At 39.3% G+C, this 15801-nt stretch overlaps 1 protein-coding gene across 1 annotated transcript; it reads right to left on the bottom strand.

Moving 5' to 3' along the window:
* Positions 1 to 328: 328 nt before the first annotated feature.
* Positions 329 to 14555, bottom strand: inka2 (inka box actin regulator 2). The gene is made up of 2 exons (XM_058055586.1): positions 14191 to 14555; positions 329 to 4429 (listed from the first exon to the last, which is right to left on the bottom strand). The coding sequence occupies exons 1-2, from the start codon at positions 14254 to 14256 to the stop codon at positions 3230 to 3232; spliced, it is 1266 nt and encodes a 421-aa protein (XP_057911569.1). The 5' UTR covers positions 14257 to 14555; the 3' UTR covers positions 329 to 3229.
* Between the last annotated feature and the right edge of the window lie 1246 nt (positions 14556 to 15801).

Here is a 15801-nt window from a genome sequence, read left to right on the forward strand (position 1 = left end):
ATTTAGAACGCAGCCTCCCAAGCTCAGCCTCCGTGAACTTGTTATAGTTACTAGAACTGTATCAAAATCTGCCTTTTTTTTTTATAAAGATAATAATGCTAATCAATTCATTAAACCAGTGCTTTTCAAACTGGGGGTTACACTTTAAACCATCATGTTTATTACTGTGGCTGTATCTAATATTTGGCTTACTGAGCTACTATATCTGGGGAGGAAAATAGGATTATGATATACATGAATATTAAGAGTGCCTTAGTATGATACACTGTGGTGCAACAATTTTTAATGAAATACATGACATTAATTTACATTTCAGTTACATTAGAGAAAGAAATGACGTTGCCGACAGGGTCAAACATGCAGCAACGTCTAAATGCACAGAAATTAGCCAAAACTAAAAACACACAAACACCATAAAACACATGTAACAGTAAAATAGGGCAAATTAAAAATGCTGCAGGATCAAAAGCAAATGCGAAAAAGCCCAAACACACAACTTCTTGAGATAAATGCTACAAGTTGTGTTTTTCCCCATGAATTTGGCGCATTTTTCTTATGAAGTTGTTTTGGGGGTTTGCTTTTGCATTTGTTTTACATTATGCAGCATTTATGTAATTACAGCATTTTTTTTGTCATTATTATTTGTGTGTTTCCCAATTAATTAATTATATTTCCATATTTATTTATATTTTAAAGTAATATTTTGATGAGAAAATGTGTTTTTTTTCATTAATGCAAATAATATCTCACCAATTCCAATACAGAGGGCTCCTTTTGCAACCTTGCAACGTGTGGAATGTTTAATAATTAAAATTCCACAACCTTCACCCAAGTACCTGTGTGATACACTAAACAGCAGCCATGTTTGTTTCTGAAAGCAGATTTATTGTATACAAAGTCTACAAAACACATGACAGAATCACAAGTAACAATTTGCATAAAAAAACAACACCAATAACCCCACTTGAGGATGTAAAAACGAGCAAATACATGTGACAACAACCATATTTTGGGCGGCAAAGTGTGCCTTATGGAGGAAAATATGTGATGGAGTGACCTGGATCCTGAGACTGAGCCACCATATGGATGAAGTGGCCAAGAGGCTCCAAAGAGCTAAAGGCCTAATCCTTGATGGCTACTCTGATTGGTCAGTTTAAAAATATGAATAATAATAACTTAGAATAAATTATAAGTGTGTCAGATTGTCCTTGCGTATACAGTGGTCCAAGTGTTGGCAGTGCTGGGATAATAATAATGTGTCATGTGGAATAATTGCTGTTGACAAATATGTACAGAAAGCCGTTTCGGTTGAACTACACTATCTGCAAACATGTTTTTACACAACGTCCTGATAGCAGATGGCAGTCAATGGTCGGCTCTGCCATGTTCACCCCCTTCCTCCTCTGTGCCAACAGCCCATGTGGACTGACAGTTGATTCTGTGTGTGCCACACAGCACAGACATTTAGAATATGTAACACGACAGCAGGCTAACAAAAAAAAACTAAACCCACACATACACAACAAATGTAACGTGCAACTTCTGTTATGAAGTGATCTAGTCATGCACTCTGTTGCTGTCATGTCCCGCTGGGCCAAAAACGAGCTCAATGGCAGCATCCAAACAGATTAACAATGAGCATTTTGGTCAAAGCAGCAGTTTTGTCAGAACTGGACGCCAACATTCAACATTAACTTTTGTTAAACTGGCCAGTCTTTGGCAGATTTTTGTTTAGATCCCTTGAAGTTAGCTTGCTACATGTTACCATCGTATTTAAGAGTTGAATATATATCTTAAATTGGATTCCACACATGTCCCACTTGGACCTTAGCTGGTCCAATCCTCAATGTACTCCAGGCAAAAGTAAACAAAAACATGGGTGATGGTGTTGATAATGGTGTTAGCTAACATTTTGAAAACCATGATAGACTTACAGCAATCTTTGTTTTGGCAGTCTTTACATTTGACCAATTGATATGGAGTGCATATAGTGCCAATTTTCCGAGAACAACAATCATCCAATCACCTTTTGGTTTAGGTTTTGAATGTATGCCCTTGTCTAAACAGTTTTTATCTGCTCGAGAACCATTATTCAGTAGCCACGTTTACATGGACCCAAATATTCCAATTCCATTCGGGTTATTTGCCTTACCTTTGTATACACCTCATTCCGAAAGAAAGGTCCAATCCGAATGAATATATAATCGGATTCACAGGGGTGGAATATTCCTTTCCCCAATCCGATTGAGGTATCTTGTACCCGCTCAATCGGAAAGTTGTCAGGGTGCGTTCTTCTTCGTGGTGTTTTTCTTCTTCTGTTGTTTATTGGCGGTTGGCAAGCAGCTTTCGTGTGCATTAGCGCCATCTGTGGAACAGAATCTAAACCCTTCTATACGCCATTCACAAGTCCAGTTTTATTAAAAAAGAAAAAAAAAAAAAAAAAATATATATATATATATACATATATATATATATATATATATCTTATCTATATAAAAGATGTGCCGAGCTTAATAATAAAATATTAGCAAGATTGAACTTTATCTTTTCCTGTTCCCGGGTGCGTTCTTTCCGCGAATGCTGAGATATGACGTAACACGCAGCTCGAGACGTTCTTCGATTTAAAAAAAAAATGGAGGCGAGCAATCGGCACTGGACGGCTTGTTTTTGATTCAAACTAAATTCCAAGACTGGACGAAGGAAAAACTCGCAATACGGAGTTATTCCAACAAGTGAAAGAAAAACTTGAGGAAGTTGGTATCACGTGATGTTGGTGTTTACGTTTTACTGCGCATGCCCCATTGACTATTCTGGTTGATTATAGCGGCGCATGTAGACACGCGATTGGAATATTCCTTTCCATGTATACCATTGCTTTCGGAAAGGTCATTCGGAAAGATTCCATTCGGAAAGAGAAAAACTTCTCATGTAAACGTGGCTAGTGACAGCTTTTATAAAACGGGTCCATTTGACCCAAGACTGTTTGGTAAGGGTACACGTCTGAGATATTCCAGTCATAGATGTACATCAAGGAAATTTGGGCGGTACAAAATCTGCAGTGTATCATCAAAAATGTCTTTAACACTGACTGGTAAAAGAGGTTCCTGGTTTTAGGATTGTCAGACTGTCAGTTCTTGACTGTGACGTTAGTTTTCAAACGACAGTTCTTCATCCGGCCACCTGACACTGGCACAGGCTGCCACCATACCAGGCTGCCAACCGCCCGCGGTCACACCCACACAGCTGTGTTGTAGTCAAACAATGGCTGCACTTTCCTCAAACAGGTCTCTGGCTGTCTTCGATCTAAATAAATCCCTGCAAATGGTTTCTCATGGACCTGGTGGAAGTGGGTTTGATTTGTTTCTGTTTCCATCTGACCCAAGCGGCCTTTACCCTGCTGTCCGTTAGCCCAGAATGGCAAGTAGAAGCTGCCTTTTTGGCCACTTTTGGGAGCCATCTTTTTGGGCCGTTTGAAGAGGTCACCTTCTGGAAGCTCCGGCGCCATCCAGCCGGGCCTCTCCTTGAGTAGCTTGTCTCTGTCCGGTCGAACACTGCGGAGGAACTTCTTGAAGATGTTCGTAGTGAGTGAGAACTTCCTGCAGATCTCCTGAGAGCGGCTGAGGCGGAGCGGGTGAGCCGGGGTGTCCGGTCTGTCGGTGCTTTCATCCGTCATCCGCACTTCCCTCTTCTTCCTTGACTCGTCTTCCTCCCCCTCATCTGTCTCTACCTCGGGCAAGTCCAGCCAGTTACCTACAAGGTCGGCGAAGATGTTATCCCCAAGCACTAAGGGTTGGCGGTTGCGGCTACGGCTCATGAGTGAAGAAGTCCAGTCGCCGGAATCATCCATGCTATCCTGGGAGTAATCGTTGTCTAATGATGGACCTTCTCTGGAGAGGCTGTTAAGAATCCCCGGTAGATCCACCACCTGTGAACGCTGGGGAGCCTGCAACTGGATGTAGGGTTCTGGTGGAGGGTTCCCCACCATTGGCCCATAGAAGTCCACCTGTGGCGCCATGTAGCCTGACCACCTTCTTGGTAATGCGTCTAGGTCATTCTTGCTTTGTGTTACTGCTCCATCACGTCTATCCATCTCCAGACTGGCTCCAGAAGACAAAGTCCCTTCACTGCTGTATCTACATTGTGACATGCTAGGTCCATCTCTGGTAAACGTAGCCCCAAACTCCATGGAAGTCTGCAGACTCTGGATGGGATCGTCGGACAACGTGTGATTCCTGTCTGAAGCACTCGTGGACGTTGTGTCAGAAGCTGGGGTCTCCTGGAGATGTGTCCGTCCTCTTACGACCGGTCGAGCTGATAGGTTGAGGTTGTCAAGAGCAGTCTGGACTTGAAGGAGCTTGAGTTCCTGGAGGGCTCCCATCATTGAATTCATCTGAGCGTGGAGGCCATCTCCTGCTTCTTTCATGGACACCTGAAGAAAGAACGATAGGGAAAAGAATCATATCTACTTCTTTTCAAAACCTGCTTGGTCTCCCTTTTTATCAAAGCATCAACTGAAACAGCACAACAGTCCACAGGCAGTCTTGGCACCTTGTTTAATTATGAGTCATGTGACCCAGTTTTGGATGAAAGTCCACACTGTCCCATATGGTTCATGTAAGAGAGAGAGGATCCTACCATGACAGCTGCAAAACAGACTGGCTTTCCCCTTTGCTGTCATTTTGGATACAAAGCGTTACCACGACCGTACTAGTACTATACTTAGTATATGTATTTTAGAAATAATGTATGAATCACGCACATGCATGTTAAAGTACACGCATGCATTGGTGCATTGCAAATTGTGCAAATGTAACCAAGTGATGTTCCATAATGCAACTTGTTAAGCATGTCTGAACATAGCATACCATTATTTTGAAATGATTGAGGTTAGAAGTGTAATAGGGGGACTGTCCCAAGTATAGTATATAGTTTTTCCCAATCAATCAATCACCTCAATCCAACCCGGTCTTCTGCATCTGTGTCTCTCACACCAACTACCCTCATGTCCTCCTTCACTACATCCATACACCTCCTCTCTTTGGTCTTCCTCTAGCAGCTCTAAACGCAGCATCCTTCTGCCAGTATATTCACTACAGTAAACCTCGGATATATCAGACTCGGATATATCGGAAATTCGCTCACAACGGACAGATAAAAAAGAAACGATTTTTCTGTAATGCATTTCCAATAAAAATTCATTGCATATATCAGACTTTTTATAACGGATTTTGCCTATTTCGGACAAAATCTCCAGTCCCGTTCCAATGCATTTCCATTAAATTTCCCTCGCATATATCGGATGGCCGCATCGTGGCGCTCCGACTCGCCGAATCGTGACAGGCCGCTATACGACGTCATTTGCAGCGTTTGCAGCGTTGCCTGCGCGTCCAGGTACATTGGAAACATAGTCAAGGAAGTGCCTTTTTATAACGGATAAAATCCGATTTACGCATATACCAGATATAAATCCGATATATGCGTAAAATGGACGTTTTCCGGTATATGCATATCACGGATTTCGCTTATATCGGACAAAACCAGTGGGAACAATTGAATCCGATATATCCGAGGTTTACTGTATCTCTCCTCTGGACATGTCCCAACCATCTCAGTCTGGCCTCTCTGACTTTATCTTCAAGGCCTCTAACATGTAATGTCCCTATGATGCACTCCTTCCTGATCCTATCCATCCTGGTCACTCCCAATGAGAACCTCAGCATCCTCATCTCTGCTACTATTCCTCCCCCTTCTGTCGTTGTTTGCTTGCTATCCTCATTAAAATATGAAAACCTATAAATGTTTGGGCGGTTTTAGTTAAAGCAAACACTGTTTTTTCATCGGTGTGATTTTGACAAAGATCAGATCACATTTGATAGTGATTTTATTGCAAAAATGTGAGAAATTCCAAAAGGTTCAGATACTTTTTCATACCACTGTCCCTCCAGTTCTGCTTCCTGTATTTTATATAAATATATTAGTTTCAGTATATATACAGTACTGTATGTACATGATTTTACCTATGTGTATGTATTGTGATTTTTCTATGGAAATATCACTATATTGACAATATTGGTGCAGCTCTACAACGCCTGCCTGCCTTCTGTGTGCAGCAGCAACGATACAATCATATTTCCCCCTCCTCCTGCTTCTTGCTTTCACCCCTCATCTGTTCAAGAGGCCGGGTCATGTGACCTAACCGTCTTCTCCTGCCTCCAGACAGACAGACCGACTGGGTTGGTTCTGACTCGCAGCCCTGAATCATTTGCACTCCTTGACCCACATTGTGAATCACTTAGTTATCAACGTCATGTTATGTCTTCATCTCACAACTATTCTCGCACGGAAGAACACCAGCTTTCTTAATAAAAACTGTGACTATTAGCCAACTGCTCAGCAGAACAGCCTCCATTACTTTAATCTAAATGCACACATTTATTAGATCTAACTAGAGAGCATACAACAACTCTACTTGCTTACCTTTATGAAGTCATCCAGTCACTGACACCATACAGATACATCCTGACTGACTCTATATATTTATATATGTAGCGCTCTCGCATACGCAGTGGGATAACCAATCAGAGCTGCCGGTCTGGACTAATCCCCTCAAAAAGGGGGGTTCTGGGGTCACTCGGGCGGAAATGAAGTGACAATGAGAAGAGAGACAGTCAGTGAGAGTCAGCCATGACAGGAGGGGCTTCTTAGCCATATGTTTAGATGTGGAGGACAGTTCAATTATAGCAGGACAACACAGGAGGGGGCTGGCATATGGGGGGCGGATGGTGGCCCCCCTCCAGCCCCCTTTTTCGCAATCACCACTGGGAATGTAACAACGGTGTAGGACAAGTGAGTGAGGGGACTGTGTCTTCATCAACAAAGTAGCCTGTAAGCTCCGTGAGAGGAGGACATGTTGCACTATGAGGGAAAATAAATAAATAATATTTTTTAAAAATTCTATAAAAAATAAATTCAATAAAATAATACATTGGAACTATGAGAAAATACCCAATAACCCTCAGATGAAAGCCAAATTATTTTAAAATGCAAATTAAGAAAAAAAATAATGAATTAAAGGTGAATATCATAAAAATAAATTACAAAGTATTACATTATTATTGCATAATAAACCAAAAAAATAATTTAAAATTTGTCATGTAAATCATTGTTTAAAATAAATAATAAACAAAAAAGAAAAAAAGAAAAATATAATAATTATGAAATAAATGTTGGACTAAAAATTAAGAAAATAATTAAAATGTATAAAGATTTTTTTAACTCAAATAAAAACAATCATTTCAGTTAACCAGTTGGGGTGTTGGAAAGAAAAACAAAGAGGTTATTTCTAAATATAATCCAAACGATAACTCTCTAATGCTCTCTAACGTGAGCACTTAGCCAATATCATGCATCGTTAAACCTTTGGGTTAAAACACTTTTAGCTAATCAGTCCATCCGCGCTCACACGGGGGAACAAAAGCCTGCAACCCTCTCCACCTAATTACAACAGTCAGGTTGTGCTTATGCCACATATGGACGACATCATTAGCGCTAATTGATGGTCTCCTGGGAAAAACAAAAAAAAAGCATCATTTTTTGTCATTGTGCTTGACTTTCCTTCACATGAACAAATGCTGACTTTTTGTCTTTTTCTTTCCAACATGCTTGTTCCTGGAATTGCTATTCATAGGCAGCATTAATAATTCATATTTCAGCAGAGTAACAACAGAGAAGCAAAGCCCCATTATTCCACATGTTGGACTCAAATTTTAGTGTCCCAAATATGTCAGCATGTTCAACCTTTTAACCACCTGGCATTTTACTCAGCAGCCTAAAAAAAAGACTTTCGACTAAAGCAGATGTTAAGTCTCTTTAGAAAAAGTGCAAACTCACAGGGAAACATCCGTTCTGTCCATTTTCAATAAAACGTGAGATGAGACTGCAGGGAACTATTCTACTGATTTACTTGCATCATTAAGTTCTCGCAGTCGACACCAATGGTTGTCTATTATTTTCTGTCATGCCCCCACTGGGGGACGAGAAATGTTTTCACGCTCCACTGATATAATGAAATACTGTAAAATTGGGAAACTGTAAAATATCTATTTCTATATCTAAGACTGAAATTGAATATTGAGTACAATAAATTTGTACATGTTGGCAGGTCTGCACTAAGTATTCCCTGCCTACTACAGCCCCACTGACTCCCCGAGGGGGCCCCGACCCACTATTTGAGAAGCACTGGGCTAGACTAAGGTCCTGTCCACATGGGAACACTCCTGACATTGTTTTTTTTTTTTTTGGTGGGTTCAAAACAATTAGCATCCACACTGTCCTAGATGGGGGAGGGTTCATTGGTCCATCCATCCATCCATTTTCTATAATGCTTATTCTGACTAGGGTTGCGGGTATGCTGGAGCCTATCCCAACTGGAATGAGAGACTGGGTACACCGTGGACTGGTAGGGGGTCACTAATGTCATCCTTTTTTAAAAATAATGTGATTTTCCCACTCTGGAAGCCATTAAGAAAAACATATAAGGGCATGTATAGGTACATGTACATTTATTAATTGTATATATAAATATTTCTGTAATAATAACAAATTGTGTCAAGATCCACAGGCTCCATTTACAAAATGAAATTCATAAATTCATAACAAAATGTTAAAATAAAAATTAACACACTATATAAACAAATACAAAAATACTATACAGTGAAGAAAATAAGTATTTGAACACCCTGCTATTTTGCTATTTCTCCCACTTAGAAATCATGGAGGGGTCTGAAATTTTCATCGTAGGTGCATGTCCACTGTGAGAGAGATAAACTAAAAAGAAAAATCCAGAAATCACAATGCATGATTTTTTAACAATTTATTTGTGTGATACAGCTGCAAATAAGTATTTGAACACCTGAGAAAATGAATGTTAATATTTGGTACAGTAGCCTTTGTTTGCTATTACAGAGGTCAAACGTTTCCTGTAGTTTTTCACCAGGTTTGCACACACTGCAGGAGGGATCTTGGCCCACTCCTCCACACAGATCTTCTCTAGATCAGTCAGGTTTCTGGGCTGTCGCTGAGAAACACGGAGTTTGAGCTCCCTCCAAAGATTTTCGATTGGGTTCAGGTCTGGAGACTGGCTGGGCCATGCTAGAACCTTGATATGCTTCTTACGGAGCCACTCCTTGGTTTTCCTGGCTGTGTGCTTCGGGTCGTTGTCGTGTTGGAAGACCCAGCCACGACCCATCTTCAATGCTCTGACAGAGGGAAGGAGGTTGTTCCCCAAAATCTCACAATACACGGCCCCAGTCATCCTCTCTTTAATGCAGTGCACTCGTCCTGTCCCATGTGCAGAAAAACACCCCCAAAGCATGATGCTACCACCCCCATGCTTCACAGTAGGGATGGTGTTCTTCGGATTGTACTCTTCATTCTTCTTCCTCCAAACACGCTTATTGGAATTATGACCAAAAAGTTCTATTTTGGTCTCATCTGACCATAAAACTTTCTCCCATGACTCCTCTGTATCATCCAAATGGTCATATGCAAACTTAAGACGGGCCTTGACATGTGCTGGTTTAAGCAGGGGAACCTTTCGTGCCATGCATGATTTCACATCATGACGTCTTAGTGTATTACCTACAGTAACCTTGGAAACGGTGGTCCCAGCTCTTTTCAGGTCATTGACCAAGTCCTGTCGTGTAGTTCTGGGCTGATTCCTCACCTTTCTTAGAATCATTGAGACCCCACGAGGTGATATCTTGCATGGGGCTCCACTCCGATTGAGATTGACCGTCATGTTTAGCTTCTTCCATTTTCTAATGATAGCTCCAACAGTGGACCTTTTTTCACCAAGCTGCTTGGTAATTGCTCCGTAGCCCTTTCCAGCCTTGTGGAGGTGTACAATTTTGTCTCTGGTGTCTTTGGACAGCTCTTTGGTCTTCGCCATGTTACAAGTTAAAGTCTTACTGATTGTATGGGGTGGACAGGTGTCTTTATGCAGCTAACGACCTCAAACAGGTGCATCTGATTCAGGATGATACATGGAGTGCAGGTGGACTTCTAATGGGCAGACTAACAGGTCTTTCAGGGTCAGAATTCTAGATGATACACAGGTGTTCAAATACTTATTTGCAGCTGTATCACACAAATAAATTGTTAAAAAATCATGCATTGTGATTTCTGGATTTTTCTTTTTAGTTTATCTCTCTCACAGTGGACATGCACCTACGATGAAAATTTCAGACCCCTCCATGATTTCTAAGTGGGAGAAATAGCAAAATAGCAGGGTGTTCAAATACTTATTTTCTTCACTGTATGTGAATGAATGAATAATAATAAATACATAAAGAAAAACTGAAAATAAAAAAGGAACTATATATATATATATTAAAAAAACTAAATAAACAGATGTAAATATTCCTGAAATTTTGGCAAACAAATACAAAAATACTATAGATGAATGAATGAATAATACTTAATACATAAAGCAAAACTGAAAATAAAAAAGGAACTATATATAAAAAAACTAAATAAACAGATCTAAATATCCCTGAAATTTTGGCATTCAGAATCATTAAAAAATGTAATGAATGAATCACAAAATCTTAAAATAAAACCAAGAAATTATACCTAATAAATATTTTTTTCTTCTAATATAGTGTATCAAGAACTAAATAAATATAAAAACCCCAGCTCTCCTGTTGTCTTTTTTTTGTTAAAGTTGACGCTATCTTAATAAGCTAAAGAAAGTGAATGCCTCATGATTTGGGCCACAGTCTCGCTGCAGACATGTCCACACATGGCGGCCATCAATGGAGAGTCAGCTTGTCTTCATAAAATACACTGCTTGCTGTCTCTCCTCTATAATTAGCTGACACATACAAACACACACTTTGTGAAATGAAAAACAAAGCTCTGCCTCTTCTCTGGCTTGAACATGCAAGGCTTGTTGATGGCTGCAAACGAGAAGGGGGGCGGCGGGGGGCACAGAGGCCAAGGTTATCAGCCCCCGAAAGGCCTTCCTGTTTAGAGGCGGCCTCTGGCTCCAGCCAGCCTCTAATTAAAAATGAATGGTGGTCTGTGCGGGTCAGGGACAGCAATGAGTAGTAGTGTAGGAGACACACAGAGAGGTTGCCTATGTGGACAGACGTTGGGGTTAACGGGCTAATAAAAGTGTGAAGCCAATAAATAGCCGCGCTAACAGCAACAAGAGAAGCTTGTTTAAGGACCACAGTGACGTCCACGATGGAGAAAAACATGTAAATATGTACTTATAATATCAAAAACACTACTTCAAAGCATTTTGGCGACAGAGGCAATGAAAAACCCCTCCGTCTTCAATGAGAGGGGGAACTTGGAAGTGTTACTTCAACATTCCAAAGTAATGTTTGCCTGGAGCGTGAGAGGGATGAAGGAGAAAAAGCCAAAAAAACATCTAAAACTGTGATCACGTCAAAGACGCAGGTGTCAGGTCGACACCAGATGACTCAAAAGTGCGTCATCACATTACAGTCTATCCATCTGCCTGTCTGAGTCACGTTTGCAGGTTAGTTCAGATCTGGTTGTCATGTTTCTATGATGTGGAGGCTAGATAATAATAATAATAATAATGTCTTCAAAGTCAACGCTAACGACTGAAGCGCTCACATTCTGTGTTAGATTGATGATATCCTACTTAGGTCCTGCAGGAGTCTGCCATTGCTAATTAAGAAAGCAACATCATAAACATCATAAAATGGCAAATTGCGGCACACAAGAGTCCGCACTTTATTTCTTTATTTACTCACAACGAGCTTGTCAACACATTGGAAATTGCCGGTGATCATTACTCAATACAACAGTCATCTTACATGAATGGCGACACTAAATTCATCACACAGCAACTTAACACTCAAAAGGTATACCTCAGAAATATACAAACATGTACCGATATAAATTTAATATGATTAAAAAAACAACAATTTACTCATAATGAATTTTGTTTGAGCAAACCATTTCATTGGAGGACAAGCAGCACAGAAATGCTGGATAGTGCTGCCATGCTGCCTCTGTCCACCAGAGGGAGGCTGAAGTCATCGCAGCGCCCCAATGAATGTATTGCTCTTATGTAATGCATTTTGGGAAAACTAAAACTTATGACTTATACCAGATAAGTCGACAGATAAGACATAATAATGTCTTTAAAGTCAACGCTAACGACCGAAGGGCTCACATTGTGCGTTAGATTGATTATATCCTACTTAGGTCCTGCAGGAGTCTGCCATTGCTAATCAAGAAAGCAAAATACTGTAAATTCTGGTGTATAAACCGTACGTATCCACATCATAAAATGGCAAATTGTGGCACACACGAGTCCGCACTTTATTTCTTTATTTACTCACAACGAGCTTGTCAACACATTGGAAATTGTCGGTGGTCATTACTCAGTACAACAGTCATCTTACATGAATGGCGACACTAAACTCATCACACAGCAACTTAACACTCAAAAGGTATACCTCAGAACTATACAAACATGTACCAATATAAGTTTAATATGAACCATTTCATTGGAGCACAAGCAGCACAGAAATGCTGCCTCTGTCCACCAGAGGGAGGCTGAAGTCATCGCAGCGCCCCAATGAATTTATTTCTCTCATACAATGCATTTTGGGAAAACTAAAAGTTATAACTTATACCAGATAAGTCGACATACCCTACATTGCGGGAATCCCATCAACATATTGATATTTTAGACAGAGCTGTGGTGGTAATCATGTTGTATATCTTGACTACAGACGGGTTATTCACATTTACTGTACTTTTGATTTGGAAATTGATGCAATTTTTGTTTCCACTATCCTTATTTCATTGAGGCATAGCAGGCATTCACTATTATGAATAAATACGTTTATTGCCTGGCACAGTCAGCATACCATGTAAAGTAAAACCAGCCATCTTGCATTTCATCTATGCTTATTATAGTTTGGTCATGTGATCCTACATCATATATTTTAGTCAAAATCAATAAAAATCTGAACAAATAAACCTGTCCCATCAAAGCACAGGCTAAGTTTATTAGCTATGAGCGGAGCAGCTGCAAAAATAAGCTAGCAGAGACAGCATCCATGCTAACATGGAAGCTAATGTTCACTAAGTGTCATGTCACTCTTATGCCACAGCGAGGTCAGCGGTCCTTAAGGGCCTTGTGCCCCTCTATAGTTTGTCAGTTCAGAGGTCAAATGTCGGGAGTGTGACCTGACACTACCCCACAGAGGGAACGGCAGAGCCCCCCCCCCCACCCCCCACACTCTCCTCTCTCAAACGTTTGACACTGTGTTGACACTTTCATAATAATACACCTAAGACACCCTGCCTTCCCTTGTTGCATCATACTCATATGGAATCATCTGGTACGGCTTTTTGGTTCATTGCTTGTCTATTTCTAAAATATTAACAGTAAATGACATAAATAATTGTCAAAATTCTAAAATAAATAAAGAAAATATTTGAAAAATATATTTAAAAATACAATTACAGCGATTAATTATGAAAAAATAAAAATACGAAACTGGATATAAAAATATATATAAAGTATTCATATTATGATTATTATGATATATATTATTATAATAGTATTAACAATAATATAATATTAATATAATAAATAATATTATTAATATAATAACAATAATAATTATTATTATATAATGATTTAATGGTAAATGTAATAATTTAAAATAATTTAAAAAAAAATAACTATAAAAAATAATTTAAAATGTTATAACATTTAATAATAATAATAATTACTACTATTACTACTACTACTACTACTAATAATAATAATAATTATTATTATTATGTTTATTTGATGTATATTTTTGTATGTATATTTTGTATGTATATTTATTTCTTCTTATATTACCTTATAATGTTCTTAGAATGTGTAGACACCTCTTATAATTATTCTTTCCATTTTACGGAAATGTACACACACTCACACACTACCCAAATCATTAACCCCACATTTGGAACTCCAAAAAATTAAAAGTACAACAAAACAGGCGACTCACAGTATAAAATATGTCCGAACATGCGTCACATTTGCACATATCGCTTGACAGTGTGCACATTCACCCCCATAGTGCGTCTTATCACGAATATACCAACGCAACAAGATAGTAAAATAGAAATAAAAAGAAGACCTACCAGCTCCTGTTTGAGTCTGCGCAGGCAAACGTCCATGTTCTTCTTCTTGGATGACTGCTGCTCCATCGCTTTAAAAAAAAAAATCAATCACACACACGCACACACGCCACAATGTCACGCAACGAGTCGCATCGCGAATGTGAAATTTGTCTTCTCAGCAAAAAAATGTTTTCTGTGTTGTTATGAAAGCATGTAGTGGATGTTCATGCAGCATGCCTTCATGTCTGTGGCCCAATCCTCACTTGCTGTGACGCAAATGGAGTAAAAGGTGAACACATATCACACTCTCTCTGTGCGTGTGCGTGTCTGCGTGCGTGCGTGTGTGCTCTCTCTCTCTCTCTCTCCCGATCTCGTACATTCCTCCATTCAAGAAGAGCGCTTATGTTGTCATCCAATCGCCTCCATCACTCCACGTAAGGTGGGCGTGGAAGTCAATAGCGTTATAAATAAACACAGTAGTACATAGAACACATGCATACTCTTATTTTTTTTAATCTGCATACACATAGTCAAATATTTTTGGATAATATTTATGAAATAAATCATTTTTAATGTATACATTTTCATGTATTTATTCATTCATTCATTCATTTTCTACCACTTATCCTCACGAGGGTCGCAGCGGTGCTGGAGCCTATCCCAGCTGTCTTCGGCTGCCACAATTTGGAGTCGCCAATTAACCTAGCATGTTTTTGGAATGTGGGAGGAAACCGGAGTACCCGGAGAAAACCCACACATGCACGGGGAGAACATGCAAACTCCACACAGAGATCGCCGAGGCTGGAATTGAACCCTTGTCTCCTAGCTGTGAGGTCTGCGTGCGGACCACTTGATCACCGTGCAGCCTATTTATTCATTAAAAAATAAATTACAATTAGATAAATAACTTAAGTTACTTAAGTAACTTTAAATACACACTGTGAGCACACACTATTTAGCCAAATTAAAAAATGAATGAATGAAAAGTAAACACTCATCCTACTTCAAAACATTTTGGTGATAGAGGCAGTGAAAAACTCCTCACCTCCTCCAAAATTAAAGAAAAAAAAGGAGGTCTAAAGATGGAGGTGTCCATGATGTGTCATGGAATATTTACACAGAAAGCCAAATTGTAAACCTTGCAATCATACCTATACTCGGTGTTCTCACTCATTAGCTCTGGTAACTGTGACACTTTTTTCATTCAACAGCGGCTGTGGTCCCAGCAGTCCAAGCAGAAACTGTAATAATTTTACATTTAATCAAACTTACTAAAGATTTGTCAGATTAAAACACGACCGCTGCATAAGACCTGAAAATACTGCTTGTCTACTCTGTTTCTGCACTCTAATCATGACAACATGGTTCTTTTTGCCATAATTTAGCCTCATCATTGTTTAAAATTATGATATATTCATGTCAATTGTCAAATCTGGATAATAACTGGATTAAACCTTTAAAAAAACATGATGCTTGACTTAAAGTGGGTAATATTTAACAGAACACTTCTTTACATTTGTTGGAGTATTTATTTCAGTGTATTCTTTATAGTAATATGTTCATTTATATTACTTTTTTTTAATCATATTGAGTAAGAACACTAGTTTGTAAACTTATGTGAGAATATCCATA

The sequence above is a fragment of the Doryrhamphus excisus genome, chromosome 18, assembly GCF_030265055.1.
Source record: "Doryrhamphus excisus isolate RoL2022-K1 chromosome 18, RoL_Dexc_1.0, whole genome shotgun sequence".
Lineage (NCBI taxonomy): Eukaryota > Metazoa > Chordata > Actinopteri > Syngnathiformes > Syngnathidae > Doryrhamphus > Doryrhamphus excisus.

Coding starts and splice junctions, on each gene's coding strand:
- inka2 (XM_058055586.1), bottom strand. CDS start 14,256: ATGGAGCAGCAGTCATCCAAGAAGAAGAACATGGACGTTTGCCTGCGC. Junction 4,430..14,190: donor GCAGACTCAAACAGGAGCTG/GTAGGTCTTCTT, acceptor TTCTTTCTTCAG/GTGTCCATGAAAGAAGCAGG.